We start from the raw sequence: 25,315 nt of genomic DNA, 5'->3' as shown, positions 1-25,315 counted from the left end.
AGGATCAGAGGGGGCACGCCCTGGTGGAATGCTGTCCTTGGAGAAAGAAGATGCAAGTTTAAGGCTTGCTTCTGCCATTTCCTCTCTGTGGGACTCCGGGCAAGCCCTCAACCTCTCTGAGCTTTACCTTCCTCCTCTGTGGAATGGGTTGTGAGGATAAAGCGAGTGCATGCACGTGATGAGCCTGGCAGATGCTCCGTTCTGAGAGGGCACAGGCCTGGGGGTGGTGGGGGGAGGGTATTCCCCAGGTACCTGGGCTTGGTGATATGCCCTAGTTAGTGCTCTCTGGATTTTGTTGTGGCAATAAAGGGCTCAGAAGCCGGCAGGCACGACTCATTTCCAGAGGATGAATGGTGACCAGCCCCCGAGGTCATTGCTCTGGGATTCTAACTGGAGCTTGGGTTTGTTCGAGGTCAGGGGGTCACACTCCTTGGTCCCTGGCCATGTCCTGTCCTCAGGGCCACTGTGTCCCTCACTCAGGCTCAGATAGTCTCTTGCACCCAAAGCTAGCTGGTGGCCTGGCCAGATGGGTCCCGCCACTGCTCCTTGTTTATCTACCACCTTGGAAGCTGCAGGACCAGGGGCCCCCTCCTGGGGAGAGGTTGCTCTTCATTCCTCTTAAGCTTCATGGAGAAGAGGAGCCCCCGAAACTAAGGGGAGAGGAGTGTAGGGCAGGGAGGTGACAAGGGCCCGGTGCTGCCCACTGGGTGGCTTACCTGCCATTGGCCCAGTGGGTCATCCTCCCCACTCTGCTGCCTCACGAGGAAGGATATTCTTTATACTCTACCTGCCCCTTCAGCCTCCTCTCCCATCTTCCCTGAGGCGATGAGGGGGTTACCCAGTTGATGGGTGACTCCTGGGTGGAGCTAATATATCAAAAATTGTAAGCAGGGAGCCAAGGAGGGGGAGGGCACAAAGTGGGGAGTGTGGGAGAGACGACTTGGTCTTTCTCCTTCCCTCTCTGCCCAGAGCAGTTCGAGGTGGCCCCCTGGGGAAGGTCTGTGCTCCGGGGCGAGTTAACAACCTGAGCTCCTGGAAGTGAGGAATTTATTTGGGCCCCATCAGTGAACTTAACAAGTAATTCCCTGGGCAGTTGTAAAGACGTGCTGGATGGGAACTCGGTTCAGAGAACCACGATGAATTTAGATCAGACAAGTATCCAGAGCACACGTAGCTTTTACACCGATAGACCCGCGTGCATGTGTGTTCTCGGAAGTGGGAAAGAAGTCACGGGGAGGTGTTGCGAGTAGATAGTTGTTCTACAGGCAAGACAATTAATATTGTACTCTGTTGACGTCTCCGCCCCTAATCTCATGCAAATATTGAGGAAGTATAGTTGCATATTTTCCCAGGGAGAAAAATGATTATCATGATTGTTAACATTAATGATTTATTGAGTTTCTAAATTTCTGATTTTAAATCTGCTGCTGTGAATACATCCAACACTTTTTAGTAACCCCAAGGTCAAGTTCACCCAGGACTTCTTTGTGATGGACTTCCTATACTCGTCTTGTCCTAGTTCTCTACCCACTGCAGATGTGATGCTGCCGGAGGGATGCAGCCTCTGGGGGCCTCGATTGTCAGATGAAGGGGAGTCCCTTGCAATGTTGCCAGGCAGTGGAGACTTTGATGAAAGAAATTGCCTTTTAACAGAGAGGGAGGCAGTGACAGTTTTGTGACTTACCTCCGCTTGGCGATGACCAGCCAGTCCCTGAAGAGGAAGAGATGCCTCTGCTTGGTCTCGGGGCCCTGGGTCAGCACCACCGGGCTCTGGAGGATGGGCTCGCCCTGCTGCTCCGGCAGGTCCGGCTGTTGGAGGGATGCTCTCGAGGCTAGGCTTTTCCTGGGGGGGAGAGTAGGCGTTAATGGTGAGGGAAGAGTGATGGAGAGGCAGAGAGTATATGAGAGCCGTGTCCCCAGACAGCAAGTCACCACGAGTTTGGCTTAACTGGGCGGTGGGGGGGGGGGGGGGGGGGGGGGGGGGGGGATTAGCAGAGAAAAAAACGAAGAGGCACATTGCAGGTTGTTTTTCTAAAACCCAAACTTTGAAGAATGGGTTTACAATAAAGCACAGGACACCGGGTATTGTTGATCCTGCTTCACTGAATAGCTGATCACCGCTTGTCACGCAAATGTGAAGGATCTCTGTGAGAATTTTAACAATGCTTCCCAGACTTTCACACTCCACAGCACACACAATAAATGACAATATTTGTATAACACCAGGAGGTAAACAGAGGCAGGGAAGGCTGAGCGGCCCACCCAGTCCTTGTGCAGCTATGCCCAGAGCTGAGGGGAGCAGAATGATGGCATTGCCATAACTCTTTTGTGCCACCTGAGTGGGAAGCTCTGACTGATTCACGTAATGAGTAATGAGGAAAAGTTGTCCCTAAAAGTTGGAACAGTCAGGTTTAGCCGGCTGAGAAATCTAAACGAATGACTCTAAATTAAATGGTTTTCTTCCGTATGGGGACTGAGCGGGAAAGCAGAACGAACATCACCCGGGAGTTTCAAGTCGTCGTGATTCATGACTTGACTCCAGTATCTTCTTGTGATTCTTACGATGCTAGAATCACTCAGTTCCTGTTGCCATTGCCACTTGCTCACTTCCTGGTCACTTACCCTGTTTCTGGCAGAGCCAGATGACCTCAGCAGGTAGCGTGCGTGCGTGCATGCAAGAGTGTGTGTGGAAGGAGAGAAGGGATGGTGGGTGACACTCCTCAGCAGCTCTGACATTGAGCCATAAACATGGCTCCCTGCTTGACCTGCTTTTCTGATTATTTTAACTTCTGCTCACATCCACCTCCTTCTGCTCTCAAGACAGCGATGCTACCTCTGGGAGGCAAAGCTTTTACAGAGGGAACCTTCTGTTTAATTCCAATGTGGTCTTTGAATAAAGCCGTGTTGGGGCTTCAGGACACATTTCTGTTTTTTAAAGCAAACATGACCATTTTCAATTCTCAGTATTTTCCAGAAATCGATGATGTGGCACGAGTCCCTGATGAACAGTTCCCGCCCGTTCCTGCCACTCTGCTCTCTGACCTTCTCACCCCCACACACCTCCCACTGCCCTCACCTGGTTTCTCTCAGCACAAGGTGGTGTCCTGAAATGATACAGCCCCAAGTAAAGCCTGGGCACTTCAGAGGTAGGGGGTTTTCAACTCTTTCTGATGGCGAATCAACTATTTGCGGGGGGTCGGTGGGGGGGTGGGCAGGATAGAGAAGTTGGGACTCAAGCCATAGCAACTGGGACTAGAACTCTCTGCTCCATTTATAAAGGTCTTTTGGTTCTCTCTGAGTTTATTTGGGAAACTGCCTGATGATTTCCATATATTTGAGAGATTATAACTCACTAGCATGGAGCACAACTTTGTCTGTCTGGTTTCAGAGTCTGCCTCACTGCCTAACCCAGAGGTTGCACCCTCAAATGCCTGAGGAGCCAGGTGGGGACAATGAAGGGGTGAGGTGAGTGATAGGGAGCGGTGAGGACTGTGGAAAATGGCAGAAGCCATGCTGTGTCCAAAAGGGGCAGCACATTGGTATCACGTAGGAATGTGGGCCTGGTGTTCCTGCCAATTATTTAAAAGGCCAATAAGCCAAAATTCTATTAAATGTCAACTGATTCTAAGCATTTATTTAATCACACAAGGCTTGGACCTCTGGCCCAATTCATCCTAGTCGCCTGCAGATTTAGAGCCCATGAAAACACTCAGATGATCCAGAACCTCTGGTGATCTGAGCAAAATATTTGAATATTTTTAATATGTTCTAAGCCATATTGAGAGGAACAGATCTAAATCTGTCAGATAATTATTCATTTGAGCTTTAAAAAGATATGAACCCACAGATAACCCACGACCAGTAAAAGGAAGTAGGTAAAGTTTCTTTTTTAAGAATGCTGCTTTGCCAAGTGTTTTCCCACATTTTAATCTTGATTTCTTTTCTTTCCCCTCTCCTTCCTTGCTGGCCCCCTAATTGCCCTCTCCTCCTTTTTTTTTGCATTTCTTTGCGATCCCAGAAGAACCTGTACACTGTCTGGGGTTAATTTTCCTACACATGCTCGGGGACCTAATCTGAGTGATGTCACAAAAAAAAAAAAGCACCTCGTGTTAACCAGGTTTCACAACAAAGGCGGCTCGGGGCTCGCACCCTAGGGGAAATTTTAGAAACGCACTGAAATAGGAAACAAGTGATGTAGCAAATACCTGATGGACGGAAATAACTTTGCTCTTGGCCTTTCCGCGTGGTGATGAATTTCCAGCGGAGAGTGGGGCCGATGGCGGCTTCTCACAGTGAAAGTGCTGGCTGCCTGCGTTCCACTGTGACCTACTCTACTCCCCCAGAACTCAACGTGGGAAATGCTCTAGTGGACTGAGGTCCCCACAGAGTTCAGGTCAGCTCCTGCCTGAAGAAGCTTTGGGGGCGTGTTTGGAAAGGGGCAAGGAAAGAATGGTTGGTGGACCGTGGAAGTGAAGCAGGCATGAGCAGATGTGTGATTCTGGAAAGGGGTAGGGGAATATTTACTCTGGTCCTTTCACTTGGCTGTGGGTTTGCAGAGAGGAATGGGGAGTGATGAAATAGCTGGGGGTTCTCTGAGTTTTTTCTGGTGATTTTGTAAAAGGAAAAAAGTGTTGTTCAACTGATTTCAGCATTAGAAGCTGAGTTTGAACCCATCCTTTCATAGGGGCTGGGGTTTAGAGGTACCAGGGATGTTGGTCCTTAGTCCCCATGACTTGGGGATCCTGGCATTTGGAGTCACTCCGAGTGAAGTCACGGGGCACATCCCTCTCTTGACAGTCACGTTATTTTCGTGTGGTTCTTCCCCAAGTCCACATGTGAGACTTGTTACCCTACACTAGGGTTCCACAGCAGCTGCTCTCTGCCCTTCCCCTTTCTCTTACTATTTATTTTCAAAGTTGACTCCAGCCTATGGCTCTAGTTACCACCTTCTTCCATGGGGCTAACGTTAACTGAGTGCCTGCGACGTGCCAGGTGAATCTCTTTACTCTGTTTTTCAATCCTTTTTCAGTGAGGCTGGTTTTACAGATGAAGAAACTGAAGTTCAGGGATGCAACATCGTCTGCAGATCATGGAGCTACCAAGTGGCAGAGCTGGGAGCTGGAATCAGGACTTTTCCATGTGTCCAAACTCTACCTCCTGAGTATTTCTCATTTACCCCTTCTTTTTCATCTTAGGTGTCATCACTGAAGTCCCAAGCTCTCGTAGCACTTTGCCTATATGGCTTTGATAGTTTCTGACAGTTTTCTTTCCTCCTTTCTTTCTTTTTTGCTGAGGAAGATTTGCCCTGAGCTAACATCTGTGCCAGTCTTCCTCTATTTTGTGTGTGGGTTGCTGCCACAACATGGCTGATGAGTGGTGTGGGTCTGTGTCCAGGATCCGAACCCATGAACCTGGGCTGCCAAAACAGAGTGAGCTGACTCCAACCACTATGCCACAGGACCAGATCCTCTGACAGTTTTCTTGCTTCAGATCTTAACACTCGCAATTCTCTGTCCCCCTCTAACCTCCACATAACTCTCTGGGAAATTTTAACAAGCGTATGAGCTTAAGCCACACCCAGGCTTACAATCCTGCCCTGCTCGCACGGCCTTTGGGGTTCTCAGGGCTCTGTGTCATTGGCCCTGGCCCTTGGTGTTTGCTGAGGTGCCCCCTCCACATATCAATGCAGGGACCACGTGTAGTCTGGATTGGGTGTCTCTCTGCCAACCTCTGTCATCGAATTGCTTCGTGTCCATCTGTCTGTCTTCTCTATTGTAATGCAGATTCATTTCTACACCCCAGCATAGCGCCTGAATAAGGAAAATGCATGATGAACAAATGAATGAATGAATGAAGCCTGCAGCAATGTGTTGAACCACCTTTGAACTTTTATGTGCTTTGTTTAATTTGCTTTCCACTGAGGTGGTCTGGATTTCTCTTGCCCTTTCCTGGCTCATCACCCATAAGCAGTTTGAAGCAAGGGGACACAATTGGGGACCAATGGGAAAAAGCAGCAGGTAATGGAACCACAGGGGAGCCGGAATCCATCGCGGGCCCTGCTCTTACACAGACACCAGTGTAGGGAAGAAAGAAATCATGGAGCGAGGGAGGCCTCGGTTACAGAGTGGCCTGGCCAGGCTCATGGCACACAGCCTCTCCATCAGCAGGGTTTCTCCTGGTTCAGCACCTCCTTCTAGAATAAAAACAAACATTGGCTGGACACCTGTGTCCCAGCCAGTGTTCGAGGAGCATCTGCTCCAACCAGGCAGGAAGTTCTTAACTCTCACCTGGAATCACATCAAGGCGCCTTTTCTTCCTTGTCCTTTCTAAAATTGTATAATAAACAAATAAAAATATTTATGATACCTTATCACAAATGAGAGACACTATCCATTCTCTCTCTATAGGGTATCTGGCTTTTTTTTGATGTTGAAATTTTGTTTTGGGGTTTTAGTAAAACGCTGTGTTTTTTTCTGTGATGTTTATCATTAACTCTCTAATATTTTCTCTAATAATAATTAATGGCTTTTCAGAAGGTTGAGAGTTCAAAGCACTTCCCCGACATTATCTCACTTGATTTTACTCCCTCTGCCTTGTGAATCAGGTGGGAATCCTGGAGCCCTATTTACAGATGGGGAACCCGAGGCTCAGAGAAGATGAGGAACAGAAGGGATAGATGGCCGGAGGACGATGCAGGCCCAGGTCTGCAGACTCTAAATTTTACCTGTGAACTTCAGCTTTCTCCATTATGTTTGTTTACTTTGTTGATCCTTCGTAGGCCATTTAGAGAGCCTCCCACTAGCACGAAGGCCATGGATGGAATGTTCTCTGTGGAGACACTGTTAGCTGATGGGTTGACTGTGGGCTCAGGGGAAACACCCGCCTGGAGAGTTGCCTGGAGACACCCACAGCGGGGTGAGGGGCAGGAAGCAGCACTATGCTGCCCGCATGTTAGCTCACCTGAGCTGGGCCTACGGCTGGCTGCCCAGCCTCGCTCTGGGCCAGCACACCCTCAGGGCAGCGGTGGGCTCCGTGCCAGGAAGTTCCACCAGTCACAATGCTTCTCTCGGTGGGCTGTGTAAGAGACGTGGGTGGTCCTAAGAGGCAGAGGCAGGGAAGCCCAGCCCCCGGGTACCTGTGGCTGTGGCTGTAGGTCAGCATCATTTCAGCTGGCTTTGAGGCACTTCATATTCCACACGAGGACTTCTTAACCAGGAGTCACGGGGAGAGGGCACATAGTTGCTCTTCTTTTTAATCAGCTTCTCAAAGGGCTCCATGTCCCCCAAATGTTTAACATTCATTATTCTACAGGAATTTCATGAATATATAAATAACGTCCTACAACCAAAGTGGAGGTGTCCTATATTATCCCCAATGCATGGTGATGACATACTGCTGTGCTCACCAAGTCAGGCAGTGTCCCCTCCTGCCCTCCAGACATGCTGCTGTGCCGTTCAGAATGCTGTCCATGGGATGTGCTGACCTCTACTTGCAATGGCCCCACCAGCCTGGCCAACTCCCACTTGTCCATCAGAACCCAGCTCTGTTCAACCCGTCTTGGACTCCCAGGGAAGCCCTCGGACACCTTCCTCTAAGCCGCCAGCACCTGCTCTGGCCCTGACACCCATCTTGCTGTCCTGTGGTTACCTGTCCACCTGTCACTCTGTTAGGGATACCTTGACAGCATGGCCTTTGTTGTAGCATCTTTGCATCCCTAGGGTCCAGTTCTGTGCCAGGTACACAGAAGGCGCTCAGGATATCTGTGTTTGATTGACGGTCTTGAAGCCAGACTATGAAGAGCAGACATGAAGCCAATTCTGGGCCTAATCAGGTCAAAAGATGTGGTTAGCCTGATTCACACAGGACTCTTTAAATGTCATATGAAAATTGTCGCTTGCATTTGGATGATGTAGTTACCATGACAACCAGGGCAGAGATGTCTGCCGCTTATTGAGCACCTCCTGTAGCCAAAGCACTTTATTGGATTCCCTTCTAAGGAGATGTGTAAATTCTGCTTGATTCGGTCATAGAAAGTTTAAGGGCTTGAGTCTTGGTCCCACCACGATACCAAGCCGCGTGCATCTGATGTGTATCGTGCTTAGATGCTCTCACAGGCACACTGTATATCTAAGACTAAACATCTAGTAAAAGAGATCAGTTGGGAAGATAACCAGGTGGCTCTGATTCGTCTTTGGAAGGAGAACCATTTGATCGTATGAGTCAGACCATTTGTCAATTACAAATAGTAGCTCTTGAACGTGCCAGGTCAATCAGGGCGCTAATATGGAGGCAGAGGGATGAAATCCACCAGCTTTAGCAGATGTCAGACACACTTTACTTTCGTTTACCATCTGGAATATCGTTAACTTTGGCAGCAGTCTTACTCAAGGCCATCATTTGACTTCTATAAACCAGACTCCCATTTGTGATTTTTCTCAGCCTTTCTATTGTGTATATTAGCTTACAATAGACTGTTAGTGTCATAGATACTTGAAACTTTTACTTGAAGTTTTAACTGCTAAAGATGCTTGTAAAAATCGTGGTATGTGGATTCAGGTATTTGGTTCCCAGCTAGCAAATTGAAACCATCTCCAAGCACATCTCTCAAAGGGCTTCTGCTGACCTCCCATCCTCCTGTGATGTATGGAGTTGAGGGCAAGGAGTGGCCTTCCCAGGTAACAAATACTGGGTGGGGACGGCCACCAGCACGCTTGCCCTCCTGTAGGCCAAGTGCGTTACCCAGGCTTTCTGTCAAGTTTATCTTATGTTTGGAGAGCTTGGGAAAGTGCTCTTCATCCGCCTGATGAAGAAGACGTTCCCATCACTTTCTGAGAGACGCTGCCATCACTTCTCACGTCTCCTCGTAGCTCCTCGCTTCATGTGCCCACGCGTTTGTGACTGAGGGTCACTGACCACAGTTAAGGTCCCGGCTCGGTGATGCTCAAGCAAGCACCCAAAATGTATAAGCTCTGCTCTGCTCTGGCCTGCTTCTCTGCACCCCCCGCCCCTCCCATCCTCCGCTCTTGCAGGATCCTCATCACAGCACACCCATCTCAGTTGCCAGGGCTCCCTTCTGAGTGTCGGCACCTCCCTCTGGGTGATGGTGACTCTGGGGAGGTCGGGCTGCATCTGCAATGGTCCCCCCCGAGGCCTTTCTGGCTCTCCCATCTCTCCTGAGTCCTTTCACATCAAAGTCACGACATCAAACCTGTGACTCCAAGGCCCCCATCAGGATAACAGCATATAACCTGCATTCTCAAATGACCGGAGGGTAAATCCTGTCTACCATTGACTGCTCCGGCTTCCTTCAAAATGCTTCCAGCAGGTGCGTAAAGGCAGAAGCTACTTGCCTATATCCACTGAGCTTTCACATTCAGGAAGGTGGTCTGCTGGCTCCATGGGAGAGAAGGAGCACTCTACGGGGAGTCCATGGGCTCTGCACACTGCAGCAGAGCCTCCAGCATGAGTCGGGGACCCGCTTGCATGTCCCTGAGTGGACTTGAGTTGCGTGTGTCTGCGGCAGCCTGGAGTGGGGGCTTTGTGCCCAAGAGTGGGGTCTGGGGGTAAAGGAGAGACCGCAGGGTAATCACAGAGACGTCCTCCTTTTCTGTGGGTCCCACTGGGCTTTGCCATGTGCTGTCCACTGCCTGGAGTGGCCTCTCTTTGGCCATTCTCCCAGGACCCTTGGCAACACTGTTTTAGTTTCCTCTAACCCCACTGCCTGCAAGAGTTTTAGGTAAGGCCTGAGACTGTGGTGTCACCGCATCTGAACTGGGATCCTAGTCCTCATCATCTGTTCGGCAAGTCATCCAACCTCCCAGAGCATCATTGGGATAATAACTTTGTCCACTTCTGAAGGTCGGTTTGAGGGTAAAGGATGCAATGCGGTGATGGTGAGCGGTGTCTGGCCTACGGGAAATGCCAATAACTGGTGGCCATTCCAAGCTCATTCGGCCCGACTTACCTCTTGGGGTGTATGAGATCCTTTGAGAGGGATAGTGATGCTCATCAATTTGGACCAATTCAGTAAAGAAAAGATGAAATCAAAACAACACTCTTAGATGGACTACTTTTCACTTTTGTGAAGTGGGTTTTTTTTCCTTCTCTTTGGTTCTTTTTGGAGTGCACCCACATGATGCCCAGAACACCTGGGTGATCCAGTGACAACCTGACACTTTGTCCTAGTGATGCCATATGCCTAAGAATAAGCCGAGGCTTCTTCTGCATGGTCCATCTTCACAGCACCATCGCATTCTGCTGTGCGACGGAAAGCGCCCTAGAGAGAGGAGACCACCAGGCGGTGGGGAAATGAGAAAAGAACCAGGAGCTGAGGGCGCTCCTTGGCTTAGTGGGGCCCCAGCAGCGGGTTCATGCGATGGGGTTTCACCTACCTGGTGGGTGGCCACGCCTTGCTTAAAATCTTGCCCAGTCCACACGCTGGTGCTGAGGAGCGAGGCTGAGCCAGGATTCTGAGCTGCGGAAACAGAGCAGAGCGGGGTTGGTTTTGGTCTCTCCCTTTGTGGGGAACATTGTTCTCAGGAAATGCAGCGTTGTTCCCAGTGCAGTAGGCTGAGCATCAAGGGGGCACGTCCTCCACGCCCTAGCGCCCTCTCATCTGGGGGGGCAGGGAGAGCGGCTTCTCGCCAGCGGCCTCCCCCACTCAGTGTGGCTGGGTCGGGTCTCTGAGTTCCTGCCTGGGGCTCGTTCTGTGATTCCATGATTCCTAAGCCTATTAGCTCTCCTCTCGCTCCCCACAAAGATCCATAAATGGATAACTTTTCCAAGAGGGGACAGTGGGGCAGAACAGATGGAGCAAAGTTTTGGGCAAGTTTTTGGCCTCTTGGCCATCTGCAGGTGACAGCTATATGAGGCCACTGCTGGGCTTCTCAGCATGAAGGTAACATGTTTTGTGCTTCATAGGATGTTTCCTGTCTTGTAGTTCAGTATGAGTTTTGACAGGAAATCCATTGTTGTTTCCCAACATGGCATACCCTATTCTTTCATTCAGTCATTCAACAAACATGCATTCAACTATGTGCCCCGGTACTGAACACAAGGAGTTAGGATTACAAGACAGACAAATAGATGCCATCTTGCCTTGTGGAGTTTATATTCCAGTGAGGGGTGCAGATAAAAACAACTGGCCCCACCAGGATCTCATCGCCCAGAGGCCAAGTGCCACAAAGGAGCAGGGGCTGGGAAAGCATGAGATAAAGGACCTGCTCCGGTCTGGGAGGTCACAGAGGCCTTCTGAGAGGAAGTGACATTTGGGCAGAATCCTGAAGAAGGAGTAGAAGTGAAGTCAGTGAATGGAAAAGCAGGGGCAGAGGGAACAGCACATGCAAAGGCCCTGGGGTGGGAGCCAGCATACAAGATGGTGGAACTGAGGCAAGACCAGTTTGGCTGGAGCCTGAAGAGGGTAGGGGAGACATGGCGCAAAATGAGGAGGAGAGGCCAGCTATGAAGGCACATGAGTTGTCAGGTTTTTATCCTAAGGGCAGCGGGAAACAATGGAAGGTTGAAGCAGAAGAGTGACATGGCCAGATTTAACGTTGTTTTGCCTCATTCGGGCTGCAGAAACCTAAGAGTGAGTGCCCCCGGGTTGTCATGAGCCATTGCAGGTGTTCAGGGAGCCCTGGAGGAGGAGGTCACCAACATGAAGTGTGTTCACAAACAAAACCTACAAAGGCAAGCTCTCTCCTTGCTATTTTCTGCACCGCTATGCTGCCTGGAAGGGCGTTACACTTAAACTCAGAATAAATATATTATTGATGAGGCCCCAACACAGACCCACGGTGAGTGGCCTGGGCCCTGCTTAGACGACATGTCAGATGGTTGCAGTCAAAAGGGGTGGGCCGTGGACGCTTTGAAGGCCCCAGTGGTTGAACTACATTTAGCTTAGAAAATAAGCCCATTTTTGCACTAAGTGAAAGCAGGGGTTGTGCAAACCATTGTTCTCATACTAACTGAGAAACCACGAGGGCTGGAGAGACCAGAGCAGAGAGCTCGCTCTCCAGGCCTCTCTTGGCCTATTCAGTACAATCAGAAGCCTTGATTTCTGGGTCTGCCATGTAGCGACCCTCACGCTGGACCATAGCTGCATTTCCAGCCCCTCTCATGTGTGGCCATTTGACAACAGTAAGTAGCCCTTCGGCTTTATTTCTGCAAAGGACAGATCACCAGTGTTTTCTCAATTGTGTCCAGCTGTGTTTATTTAACGGGTCTTGTTTTTAATTTTACTGAGGAAGGTCACAGACCTCAGCTGTACGTTCTGCTTTAATGGAAGACCATCTATCCTGTTCCATTGTGCTGTGTTGACATCTCACACCCTCGGTTTACTCCCACTTTGTAGGCAATTGGGAATCCCCATCAGGTAGTGGGAGAGGCTCCTGTTCCCAGACTGGAGGCAGCTACACGCGGGAGCAGGGAGAACCGAGCTGGTAAATCAGGCCTTCCTGAGTCTGGATGCGTCGTAATTTAGTCATCCAGTTCTCGAAAGGGCCCGATTCTCTCCAGGTGTGGCATTAGCTTTCACCACAAGTAGAAATCCCTACGCGTCAGGCTGTCTGAGAATCAAATGCAGAAAGTCATTCCAAGGTCAAAGAGAAATCACGTTCATGGTCAACCATCACGTAGACCCCGCAGGCTAAAGGACGACAAGGAAGGAGTGTGGTTTCCAGGGAAAAGGAGGAGTGAGGACGTGTATGAACAAAAGGAGGTGGATGGTAGAATTGGGCTGCAAACATCCAGTGGTGGCGAGGGGGTTTGACAGCAGAGGTCCCCGTGGAAGGCTGTGCTGCGGGTCCGGGCCAGCTCTCCCTATAGCACCGTGTGCCGGGTACCGGAGAATCCGTGTGATTGAACCAGAAAAAGGACAAAGGAAATGGCTTCTAACCAGCCTGGTTTTTAGGAGTGAAGACTGAGCTCTTCTCTCCAAGGTGTTCATCGGTGTCCCAGCTACGCCTTAACACCATCCTGACAGAGTCATTCTTTTTCACAAGGTTTCTTGATGCTGATGAAAGCCAACACAGCAGAGCGCTCTCACTCCTTTATTCCTCCAGGCTCATGACTTGAATTATTCCCTTCTTCAGAGCAGGTTTTCATATGAAGGGGACAGGGGTGACTTTGACGATGCCTGGAAAAGTGCTCTGAGAGCCGAGAGAGTCCGACTTCACGTCTTTGTGCAGTCAGCTTGGCTCTGGGGTTCCGTTGAGGGTTTCCGGAAGATTCACCATTATCTCATCCACCCTCTTTTTGCAGCCCTTTCCAAAAAGGCAAAGCAGTAGTTGAGGGAGACGTGGCTTGTTGGGGAAGCCGGGAGCAAGCGGAATGCAGCGGGTCTGTCACGGGTTGGCAGCTCCTGCCGTAGGATGGGCACACACATGCCACCATTGTGCCAGCCACTGCCCTCCGCGGGTGGGTCAGACTTCTGAACCAGCAGCCAGATATAGAGCGCGTTCTTTTGTCACTGGCACAGCTCCCCTGAAGCGTGGGCTGAGCGCTCTGGATTTGGACGATCACGTTGGTGTGGCTTCCAGCAGCTGTGTTTGCGGGGGGGGGGGGGGGGGGGGGGGGGGGGGGGGGGGCCCAGCCCTAGGGGGGGGGGGGGGGCGCAGGTTTGCGCCCTGCACCAGCCGGGATTGGTGTCCGCCTGGAGGCGGCCTCATGTGTCTTCCACCTTGGCCTCTCTGGACATGGCTTCATGACAGTTAATCCTGCTGGTGTCCCACGGGGCATCCGAGGACCCACAATACCCTATAACTTGTGCCCTGGGATGGCGTGCAGCGTGAAATGGAGGAGAGAAAGGAGAGCGATGCCTGAGAACCAGGAGCTTTGGGCTGGAGCCGCACCACCTCCTGCAACTCGCCCTGTGAGTCGGGCCAAATGGCTGAAGCGTCTGTGTGGAGCCTCAGTCTCCTCCTCTGTGAAATGGGCATGCCCTGTTTTCTCCTGCTTTTTCTTGCTCCCATCAGGAATAGGATATCAGTTTAAGTCCATTCTCTAAGCCTTGTCTCTTTTGGAATGAAATACTTCATTTTCTTATGAAAGGAAATGAAAAAATCAGAGACCAGGCGGGAGATTTTTGTGACGGTGGGATGTTGCTTTCTTTGCCCTCAAAATGTTCCTACTACTTTGCTCTTTAGAATGGATAGTGTTCTTGTCTCAGAAATAGCAGCTGGTAAGTCTGTATATCCAGCACCTGCATCACGCCCTCTAAGAAGCTGTTGACCTGACTGACTTGAAGTGGTTTAGCTGTCTCCCCCTTCGGATGTCATGTCCCCAAAGCAGGGACTACGTCCTCTTTTTCTGTTTTCTATCCCCAGAGCCTACCGGTACAGGCCAGGCGTTTCGTAAGTGCAAGAAGTTGTTGAATGGACAGATGAGGTGAATGACAGGATGGCAAGTCCCCCGAGGATAGGGGACACATCTCTCCCACACTGTGGTGCCCAGCACACAGCCAACTACAGAGTGGGTGGCCAGCAATTTAACTCCTAATGAGTTCACTCACCATACACTCAAAAATAAAGTCAGCCAGGAGGGAAAAAATCGGATACACACTGCCAGAGAGAGTGGCAGGGACCCGAGACCCAGATGATGCACAGTACCTACGGAGGACATAACAGCTTTCACTCGTCATATTTTGATGACAGCATTGGAGAGAATGGCTCATCCAGCCAAACCCACGGGCAAGGGAACTTATTTCACATGGGAGTTTTTCCCTGTCCAGGGTGGAGAGTAAGGAGCCATCCATTCTTGCACACCTACAAAACACCAGGCCCTTCTCCAATCATTCTGGAGTCAACACCTATGGAGCTCCATGCAGGAGCCTGCACTGACTACTGATGGGGGACAAACAAGGAGTGTCCCTGACCTCGGGGAGCTACAGAAAAAGGTAGGTACCTGACAGGCAGCAGTGGGGAAAGTACCTGACTATGGAAAGGCCAGGGTGAGATGCTGAATGGAAGAGGAACTTGTTGGGTTAGAGAGGTCAGGGAAGGCTTCCTGGAGGAGGTGGATTATGCGCTGGACCTAAAAACACCAGCAGGATTGGGGCAGGCGGGCCACAGCGTGACTTGGGAATGGGCCAGGCGTGCTCAGGTCCAGGCACTAGATTAACAACCCGGCTGGAGGAGGAAATGGAAGAATAAAGTGACAGCCAGGCGATTTCGTGTGGACTGTATCCCACGTGACCACACGAGCCAGGCTGCATGGATACATTTTAGCTAATCCTGGAAGAAATCACAGAATCAGAATCAACATATGGGTCCCCAGCTACAGACCCAGCTTCCTTCCTCCCGTGTCCCTGGGTCCGCGCTCTGCTCTTCCTTCCAGCTCCTCGGCACCACTGCCCTTTCTAAGTAGGTGGTGGGTAGAGAAGGAGGTGGAGGGGAATTGCCATTGTCCTCCCAGGCAACCTCTTGCAGAGGGCCTTGTGGTCACCTTTAAAACTTGAGGCTTTCTTGATGTTTATAGACACACCTCCGCCCTCGCCCACAAACTGAAGTCTATTCCTGGACTCCATCTGGAAGGAAAATCATCACGGCCCTGGAGGTTGGACGCCTCCTACTGGTGAGCGTTGGTAACTACAGCATCTAAATGGCCATTTTCCCGACTTCTCCAGGGAAAGAGCCAGGTGGAAATGGACCTTGAGATGAGTAACTGCTAATATTTACTGAGTACCAGGCCCTTTTCTAGGGCCTTATATGGACTGGCTCATTTTCTCCTCACAGCAACCCTACAAGGTCAGCACTGTTACCATGCCCATTTTATCCACGAGGAAACTGAGGAACAGAGAAGTTCAGAGTGTGCCCAAGTTCACACAGCCAGGAATCCACCAAGGTGTGCCAGCTGACACGGAGCTGACTATTAACAATAATGCAGGACTTACAGGACCTATTACTGATAGAAAGTTGTAACATGGTGATGCCAGTTATTTAAGGAGTTAATGTTAAAACTGAATTGTTCTGAAGGGTGCAAATTGTTCAACCCAACAAGCTTTAAATACTTACTCTGTGCAAGCCCCGGCTGAGATGCTACAAAATGAAAGACAATGATATAATTACAAAGTTACAATAACCCACAGTGTTATTGTATCAATGATAAGATGTATTCAAATAGTTATAATGCAGAAAGAATGTTCTAGAAGAATGCTATGAATGCTATGGGAACACAGGGAAGAGACATGATTTCTGGCATGGAGTGAGGACTGGTGGAAGCAGCAATGCAGAGCTGATAGAACTTTCTGGAAGGGTGACCTCTGAGCTAGAAAAACTAGGGGTAGAAAAACTTAGGCTGGTGATGGAGCAGATGATGAAGATGGTGAAGGGAGAGAGGAAAGCATGTGTTGGTGGGGGGAGTCATACCAGTAAAGTCAGTGGGGCAGGAAAGCAGAGGGCGCTTGGAAGGCCCATTGATGAGTGAGGCTGCTTGAAGCTGAAGTGAGAGAAATTAGGTAAGAGTGGAAAGTAAGGATGGACCAGGTCACTCAGGGGTTAAGGATTTCAAACTATATTATAAACATGGAAAGGTTTGGATGGGGAGAGTGACGAAAGCAATACATGTTTGCTGGTGCAAACAAAATTGTGAGCAGGACTCGCTTTAGGGGAAGGCAGAATGCACCTAAACAGCAGGTCACATTTGCAAAGACCCTCAGAGGATGCTACAAACACAGCATCCACATATGCGCCTGTGCTGGACCAGCACTGAACAGCACACCTGTCTCCAAATCCGCCCACCTGGCTCCGTAGCTGGGTTTCTACCTGGAGCACCTGGTGAGACAAAGGCTGGGCTATTAAGAAGCCCCAGTTGAATTGCACATAGTTGCTCATAGATGGCAGAGAAGATGGGAGCCACGAACACATTAATAATGATACTCATATGAGCTAATGTTTCTTAATCACTTCCTCTGTGTGGGGCACTGTTCTTGGTGTGTTCCATAGCCCATCTCATTTCATCTTCGCCATAATCCTTTGCAGTAGGTACCATTAGGATCCCATTGTACTGAGGGGAAATTGAGCCCAGAGAGTCCACACAACTCGTAAGTGGTAAAGCTGGAATTCAGTCCCGGGCCCACTGTCTCCCACATCCTGTGGGTTTAACCACTGTACCAGTTTATCAGACTACGTAGCTATAACTATAGGCTAGCAATGGAAGCAGGGCCCTGAGGTGAGGGACGCGGGCAGGAACATTCCCAAAGAACATGGACAGAAAGCCCAGAGCAGGATGGCTCTGTGAAGGGAGAGAAGGTCCCGGAGGACACCAGGGGGTGGCAGAAGCCCCGGACCATCTGATCCTGTGCAGTGTGTGTGCAGCAGGGTGGGTAGGAAAGCTTAGGCCAAGGTCACGAGCCTCCTAGACTGTGAACTCCAGAGCAGAGAGCCACGGCTGTATGGGTCCTTTTTGCGTCCTCAGTGCCTTGCTCTGATCCACACGTTCTGGGTTTATGTTTTATTTGGTCTAGCTCAATCTGCAATTATATATATATTTTAAAAATCTAGTTGGCAGGGACACATTTTTTTCCTTCTAAATGTCTTATTGTGTTGGTTCAGCTAACGGACATGCAGATTTATAAGGAAACATATTGGAGGTCAAATTAACTAGCATTCATTTAACATACAAAACAACAATACAATAGAAACCAACCTGAAATTCAGAGAGGTCCTTGGTTTGCCTGAGGTCACACGGCTGTAAGTAATGGGATGGCTATAGGCAGTCTCCTATGTCCTATGATTTAATAAGCTCTTCTAAATTTCCCATTTTAAATTCTACATCCCATTACCCTGTGACCCAGAAGTTCTCCTCAGTATATGCCCAAGAGAAAAGAAAATATATGTCTACACAAAAACTTCTGCGTGAATGTTCACAGCAGCATTATTCACAATAGCTAAAAAATGGAAACCACCTAAATGTCCACCAACTGATGAATGGATAAACAAAATCTGGTGTGTCCATAGAATGAAATAATGTTCAGCCGTAAAAAGGAATGAAGCTCTGACAGGCCTACAATATGGATGAATCTTGAGAACATGACGCTGAGCGAAAGAAGCCAGTCACAAAGACCACAGAGTGTACAATTCCACTTACGTGAAATGTCCAGATCAGGCAAAAGCAGAAAGTAGGTTAGTGGTTGCTGGGGAGGGGAATGGAAACGGGGATTTGCTGCTAATGGGCATGGGGATTCTTTCTGGGGTGATGAAAATGTTTGGAATTGGATAGTGGTGATGGTTGCATGGCTTGCTGTCATGTGAATTTTATCTCAACTAAAAAAATAAATCTGTATGCTTTAAAACTATGTCTCTCACATGACATTGAATTTATTATTCTCTCTGGCATATTGTCTGTATTTCTACCCATAAGAGAAGTGTTTGAGTTGAGAAACACCTTTTTAAAAAGGCAAACACGTGGGCCAGCCCTAGTGGCCTCGTCGTTAAGTTTGGTCTTGAGCGCTCTGCTCCGGCAGCCCAGGTTCGGTTCCTGGGTGCGGACCTACACCACTGGTCTATCAGTAGCTGATATGCTGTGACAACAGCTCACATACAAAAATAGAGGAAGTTTGGCAACAGATGTTAGCTCAGGGTGAATCTTCCTCAGCAAAAAAAAAAAAAAAAGGCAAAGACTTTACAAATGCCATCGGTCAGTTGCATCTTAGAGAGAGTCAGTTTAATGAGGTTAAGTCCCTCCCAACCTCTCCACGACTTGGGTCAACACTGAGAGAAGGACTTCTTGGAAAAGGAGTCAGAGCACTGGAAACACAACTCTGAAGGAGGTAGGCGTAGATTTGGCTACCATGGAAATCTTGAGGCAGACCGGTGGCCTGGGGGCCGGGGTCTGGGTCGTGAGTGGAGCGAATGGTCAGGGCACCCTTGGCCGGGGTCATGACAAATGAAGGGTCAGGGGTCATTCTAGAAGACATTGCCTAGCTGTGTTGAGCTGCGTCTGCTTTTCCCCTGCAAAGTCACAGAGTGATTCACAACGGACCATTCTTTTGTTCTTTACCATTAAAAGAGGGCCAGGATAGCATAGTACAACCTGTGCCTTGAGAGGTTTGTATCCAGCTCTGCCATGGACTAGCCATGACCGTGGGCAAGTTACTTAACCTCTGTGCCTCGGTTTCCTATCTGTACAACGGCAGTAATAATAGTAATTTCCCTACAGAGCTGTTCGGGGCCTCTGACGAGTTTCTGTAACTAAAGTGGTTAGAACAGTGCCCGGTACTTGGGGAGGGCTGGATACATACTTGAGATTTTCTAGAGACTCTGAACAGTACGTTTATCTTTTGAAAAGCTGACTGATGGAAAGAATTACATTCTCTGCTTTCTTTTACATAGCTTCTCATTTCCCACACTCATCTATTTGTTAGGAAGGGACTGAGCAACTTTGTTACGACAAAAAGAATGTTATACTTTAAATTACATCCTAGTCCTATGCCCCACTGGAAACAAAGTTTCTAAATGAGCAAACGCTGCGTAATTGTTAACACATTTTAAGGAAATCATTTATCTGGGTAGAGGGTACAGAGATGGGCAATTTTGCCAGACAAGGCTGCGATTCACATCCATAACCTATTTCTATTAAGTTATAGTTTTGGCATGGGAATCAGGTTGACCCTTTTTGAGCAGGTAATTCGAAATCAGTGCCTGTAGACCAGTTCCCTGCAGAGGAGGTGGAAGAGTGGGGGATTTCAGCCTGTGACCTGGCAGGTCCTCAGGCCTGGGTGTGTCACCAACTTTGTAGGATTGTTGCTGTGCAAGAGCATATCCCATGGCTTACAGGTGCCCTGCCAGCTGGAGTCCCCTCAACAGGATTCCAGAGCGCCATACGTCTGGAGAAATGGCGATGAGACGGGAGCAGAGATGTTCCTGGGCTGTCACTTGGCACCTCTTCCCTGATGGCACTTGGCATGGCCATGAAATTGATTGGGATCACAAGTCAGAAAGCCGTTGACAAAATATGGCTTCTTTTCATGAAGACACAGCCTGAAGGATTTGCAGAGTGATCCTTCTGAAGCATCGTATGCTGGTTTGGAGTTTCAATCAGTGATCCTTGAGTTTCGGATCACCTCCTAGCAAATGCTTGTCTTGATTTCAGGCCTTTACTTCACATGATGTTTATATGTCAGCAGATACAATGTGTGCTAACAATGAGTCAGGCCACAACACGACAACCACTGTAAATCCGTAGGCCATCTTCACTGACATATACAGTTAGGGGTCACTGGGTTGGTAGTGTTCCCCAAAATGTCAGAGATGGAGATGGACATGCTAGATCAGGGTGTCACTGTGGACTGACTCTCTGTGCCCCAAATGTCTGTATATATACTCAAGGGTATGAGCTTGTAAATTCCTGGAATCGAGGGAGCTGAGTGGTTATGAAAATTGGGAAAGTATCGTTGATATCAGGCTCTCGTTGGATGGTGCGTTGACTGGCCAAGCCAGAAACAGGGTCAAGGACCAAGTGTAACTCCAGACCTGGCCTTGGGATAGTGGCCTCAGCTTGTTATAAAGACCAAGGGGTGTGTCATAATCTAACCCAGAGTGATTAGCTACAACCATGAGGTTGTAGGGAGGGCCTACAGAGGACCCCAGGCCGTGTTGGGATGACATTCGAGCTCTCCCTGAGGACGCCCCCTGTTGGTTCTGTGTGCGTGTACTTCATTCCATCCTTCTTCAACATCCATGGCTCAGATGACAACTAGCTCATGAAAACTCGCTTTTCTCCTGTTGTCTCTTTGGCTTCCCAGGGGAATTTCCAGAGGACTAATCTCTTGTCACTGTCACTGGGATAGACCAGGGGGGACACTAAGTCCCTATTCCCATCCCAGTTTGCTGTGCATCCCCGAGTGTCATGGAGCGCTCGCATCCCCCTTAGGTGTCCAACACACAAAAGCCCGTCTTCACTGTGCCATCCAGCCTGGGGATGGGGAGCCCTGGGTGGCGCTGTGTGGCTGCTGGGAGGTGTGGCACCTGTCCTGGTCACCCCTCAGGAATTTCTTCTTCACCTTGTGTGAAAGGCTTGGCTGTCCACCTGGCCTCTGGCTTGTCACCTAGTTCTGTCACCATCTCCCCTGAACTGCAAAGACAGTCAAAGTGGTTGACCCTGACCCCCCAGCCATGCTGAGTGAAGCTTCCTGAAGCGCGGCATCGTTGCTTCTGATGTGAAGAGCCCGGCTGTGGATTCGATGGACCGGGTCGCATTCGGGCTCCTTCACTTGCTAATGGAGATGTTAGGATCTGAATCAGAAGGTCGTTGGGAAGGTTAAATGAGATCATGTGCGCACAGTGTTAGCCCAGGTCCTGGCACAGAGCAAGTGCTCAAAGAGTTTGAGATCTTACTGTTTTTATTCTCATAACTCTTTGTGGACAGTTCTCTTGTGAATAATGGCAAAAGTCAAGGCAGTCACGACAGGGTGACTGCAGGACAGTGGGTGGAAGACTGTGGAGGAGTGTTGCCGTGGCCCAAGGGGTAAGAAGACAGACACAAGGGCAGCTGGTTTCTCAACTATGGGTCACAAGAGTTCATCGCTCCATGATGGCCTTCCTTGCCCTGGCCGTGGGACAGGCAGTCCAGCATTCCACTCTTCACACCTTCTCCTGGGCCAGGCCAGTGCCCTTGGGTCGCCTGAGAGCCCACACTCGCTCTGTTGTGAGTTCAGCCTTAATAGCAAACCTTACGATCACGTCCATAGTTTCAGTTCAGCTCCTTCCTCCGAGGGAGCTACATCCACTTCTCCAGAGATCTCCCCGGAGGAAACAGACTGCACAGAGGGGTCTAGAACAACCCCATTCCTAATCTTCCAGGCCCCCCTGGCTCCAAATCCCTCCCACATTATAAATGAACAAAACATCCCTGTGGAACCCTCGAAGAAGACAATTCTGTCTTCCCCCTTAGGCGTCTCTGTCTCCCACCTGATCCGAGCATAACCCTTATTTTTCATTCATCAGCATTAAAAAGAACAGAACTCATTACAGAATAATTCTGTGTGCTGGCCCTAGCAGAGACTGGGGCTGTATTCTTAGCGTCCGCAGCCCTCTCCCCCTTCTGTATTTCTCTCGGTTTCTCCCTGTCTTCCTCCCTGAGTGTTGAGGATGCCCCGCACACGGCCTTCTGCAGCTCAGGAAATCACAGAGCATCAGCCCTTTTCCTCCGTGGCTCCCAGTGGCTTTCCCTGTGGCTGCCACGGCCTTTGTTTCTTATAAGCATTATAGGCTACACATAACGGAAAGAAACTTAACCACTAAAGGGAAAAGCTGGAGATAAGAGTTTATAATTACAGAGAAACAGCAAGAAAGAGCAAAGCTCTCTCCCCCAGCATCTAGGAGCGAAAGAGGGTACAGGCGAGCGGCGAGTCCACGAAGCCACTGCTAAAGGCCAATGAGCTCCTTTCTTTCAAAACTAGACCGGCTTTCAGGAGTCCCCTCGCATCCACCGTATCATTTTTCCCCAAATCTGATACTGTCACAACTTTGAAGTCATTGCCTTTAGCATAGAAATTATCTAAAGAAACCAAGAGGGAAAAGCAAAATTTTAAGTCACTTTTGCTCCCTGTCAAATATTGGGAACACAGTGTCCAGAAGATTCTAAAAAGAAGCCCGTTTGAACTGAATGCTTCTGATATTATAGGCCATACTCTACCCTTGCTTTTATTAGATAATTAAAAAGTTGAACTTTAACAAATAATTTTTTTTGCCAAGGTGCAGTTAGTTATCAGTTACTAGTCAACTTATCTACCTTTTTTTCCAAAAAGGCTTGTGCGTGGATCCTAGCCTGTTTCTCTCACCCACTCTGTCTGATCTGAGAGCCAGCTTGTTGATTTCCACCTCCAAAATATCTCCCAGAGGTCCATATCTCTTGGCTACAATCCAGGCCCGCAGTGTTCCTGCTCACTTTATTGCAATAACATCAAGACCAGTAGATGTTCTTGCCTTTGCTCTCTACTCCCCCCAACCCACACTCTCAGTGGTTGCTAGATTGTCATTAAAAACACAAATCCGATTGTGTCACTGTGTCACTTTCCTCCAGGGCAATGGTTTTTCGTCCCCTAGGAGCCCAGGACTTCCGTTCCAATAGCTCGCTGTTCCTGAGCACACCTTCCTTTCATGACCAAGGGCTGTGGTGGGATGTTTCTCCACCTGCAAGTCCCTTCTCTGCCTGGCAAACTCCTACACATCCTGTAAGACCTGGCCAAGGGTCATCTCTTCTAGAAGCTTCCCTGTTTCCCCAGGCGGGAAGCCTCCTTCTCTGTGCTCTCCTTACACCTGTGTATCCCTCCATGGTGGCCCTGATCACATTGCCCTGGGCTCCTCCACCAGCCATGAGGTCCTCTGTTTGGTCAGCCCAGGATCCCACACGCAGCATATATTTGATCAATGCTTGTCCTGTGAACAAGTATCTGAATTGATAGGGCAGTTGCTAACGTAACTACAAAGAGAAAACAACCCATAAAGCATTTGTTTCTGAGAACACAGGACGGCCAGCCAAGATGGAGGACTCCTACGGTGTCTGCGGTGTCTGCGTAAGCAGCATTATGCTTTTTTCTTCCTCATGGTTACACAAACCCTTGCCTTCTTAACTCCTGCAGAGCCACTGGGTTCTGCGTTAGAGCTTCTGCCTTGAATCTGGATCAAACGCTCCTGTGGTCCCTTTAAGTGTGGCTGAGATGGTCTAAATTTAAACCTCTCATTCCTTCTCCTTCCCCTTTGCTCCAAGATGTATCATTTCACATAAGACACTACAGGGAGCTCTTAAGAAAGAAGGCCGCTGCTTAAATGTACTGAAGTTTCATTTCATTTAACGTGTTAAATTCACTTAACATCAAGGAGTGCTGTTGATTTCAAGTTAACATCATTTGTGAATAAATCAACAAATTGTTTAACACCCACAAGTATTGTCTGGGCTGTGGCTCTGGACACAGAACATGATTATTCTTGATCTTAGACTAAATTTAGAGACTTATCTGCCTGAAAATATAAAGAATTGCCATTTCTCTTTCGAGTTAATGTTTCTTTTTAATTAAACTTTAAAAATCACTTTGAGAGCACTGTATCAAAATATCCTGTATTTTCTACTCCCAGCACTTAGAGGAAGGTACAAAACTATAAACTAAAAGAGGACAGAGGACACTGGAGTAGAGAGGCGAGGTTTAGATTTTTGGTTAGAATATAAAATCTTAACTCTTAGGCTCAACAAACATTCCCCCTCTTCCAATATAGCTTCAGTTTGAGATGTCTAAATAAATATTTCTTTAAAAACTTTAAAAAATGTATTTCACTGTAGAAAAATACAAAATATGGATAATAAACAGGCAAAAAGAAAAATCTACAAAAATTCCTACATCGAAGCCAATTGTGGTTAACATTCCAGCACAGAGTTTTCCGGACTGTCATAGGAACATATTCTTCTAGATAGCTACGTATACCAAAATTGGGTTGATCGATATGTAGTGTTTTGAACAATGGTCTTTAAGTTGGAGACTATTTTTAGTCCTGCTCAGGGGGACATTTGCTATATTCAACCCCCCTTATGTGTCAGTGCCCAATTGACTTCACACTGAAATGGCCCCTACTTACCGTGCCCTTTGTGGCAGGGACACCGTGACGGCTTCTCCCTGCGGGTGCTCTCAGAGACTGGGGACCAGGCATGGTGGTGCTGCTCCAGGACGGCAAAGAGCTGAGCTTAGAGTCTCCTGACCCAACTGGACCTGAGTCGTCAGCACATACGCTGGCCGTTCCAGGCAGAGGCGCTATGAGAAGGCGCTATTCCATGCAGAATGCCCAAGCACTGCACGCATGCGCCCTAGCATTCTCTTGTTCGCTCTCTCTCTCTCTCTCTCTATCTGCCAACTGGCTAGAAAGTAGCAAGTTCTCCTTCCTTCTTTCTCTCTCTTTATCTCTCTCACCCTAAACTTGAATCGACTTGCCAAATTCTTAAGAACTTCATACTACAAGGGTCTCTTTTCAGCCAATGTGACTTACAGGGTCATCCTTGCACAAAACAGGTCAGTCAAGCACCTCTCTTTGCAGAAGCTTCTGTCAACTGTCGGACGCGCTTACCCAAGGGTACAGTGTGGGACAGTGATTGAAAAGCTGCGCACTGTTTCCCTTCATGTCGAATAAAAAGTGTTTCCATGAGCGATTGCTTTTTATAGCGCACACAGGTGGTTGTACTACCAGCCCCTCTCAGGAAGGCAGAGGGCTCTGCTCCTTGCCCTTGCTAAGAGAAGCCTTTTAAGAGAGAAGAGAAGCATTGCTAAGTGACTTGCTTTTTTCTGGGAATTTGAATCATTGATATTTTCAAACTTTTTCTTAGTGTCAGCTGT

At 48.9% G+C, this 25,315-nt stretch overlaps 1 protein-coding gene across 1 annotated transcript in view; it reads right to left on the bottom strand.

Moving 5' to 3' along the window:
- LOC124243787 (uncharacterized) overlaps positions 1-24,699 on the bottom strand; it is a 60,405-nt gene extending 35,706 nt beyond the window's left edge. The window contains exons 1-3 of the mRNA XM_046669786.1: positions 24,567-24,699; positions 10,392-10,474; positions 1,685-1,843 (exon numbers count right to left, since the gene is read on the bottom strand). Coding sequence (XP_046525742.1) covers positions 1,685-1,843; positions 10,392-10,474; positions 24,567-24,638 — 314 coding nt within the window. The 5' untranslated portion in view covers positions 24,639-24,699. The remainder of the gene's footprint in view (positions 1-1,684; positions 1,844-10,391; positions 10,475-24,566) is intronic.
- Between the last annotated feature and the right edge of the window lie 616 nt (positions 24,700-25,315).

Source organism: Equus quagga, chromosome 8 (assembly GCF_021613505.1).
Source record: "Equus quagga isolate Etosha38 chromosome 8, UCLA_HA_Equagga_1.0, whole genome shotgun sequence".
Lineage (NCBI taxonomy): Eukaryota > Metazoa > Chordata > Mammalia > Perissodactyla > Equidae > Equus > Equus quagga.
The sequence above is the reverse complement of the archived record's forward strand: the minus strand, read 5'-3'. Positions and strand labels throughout refer to the sequence as shown.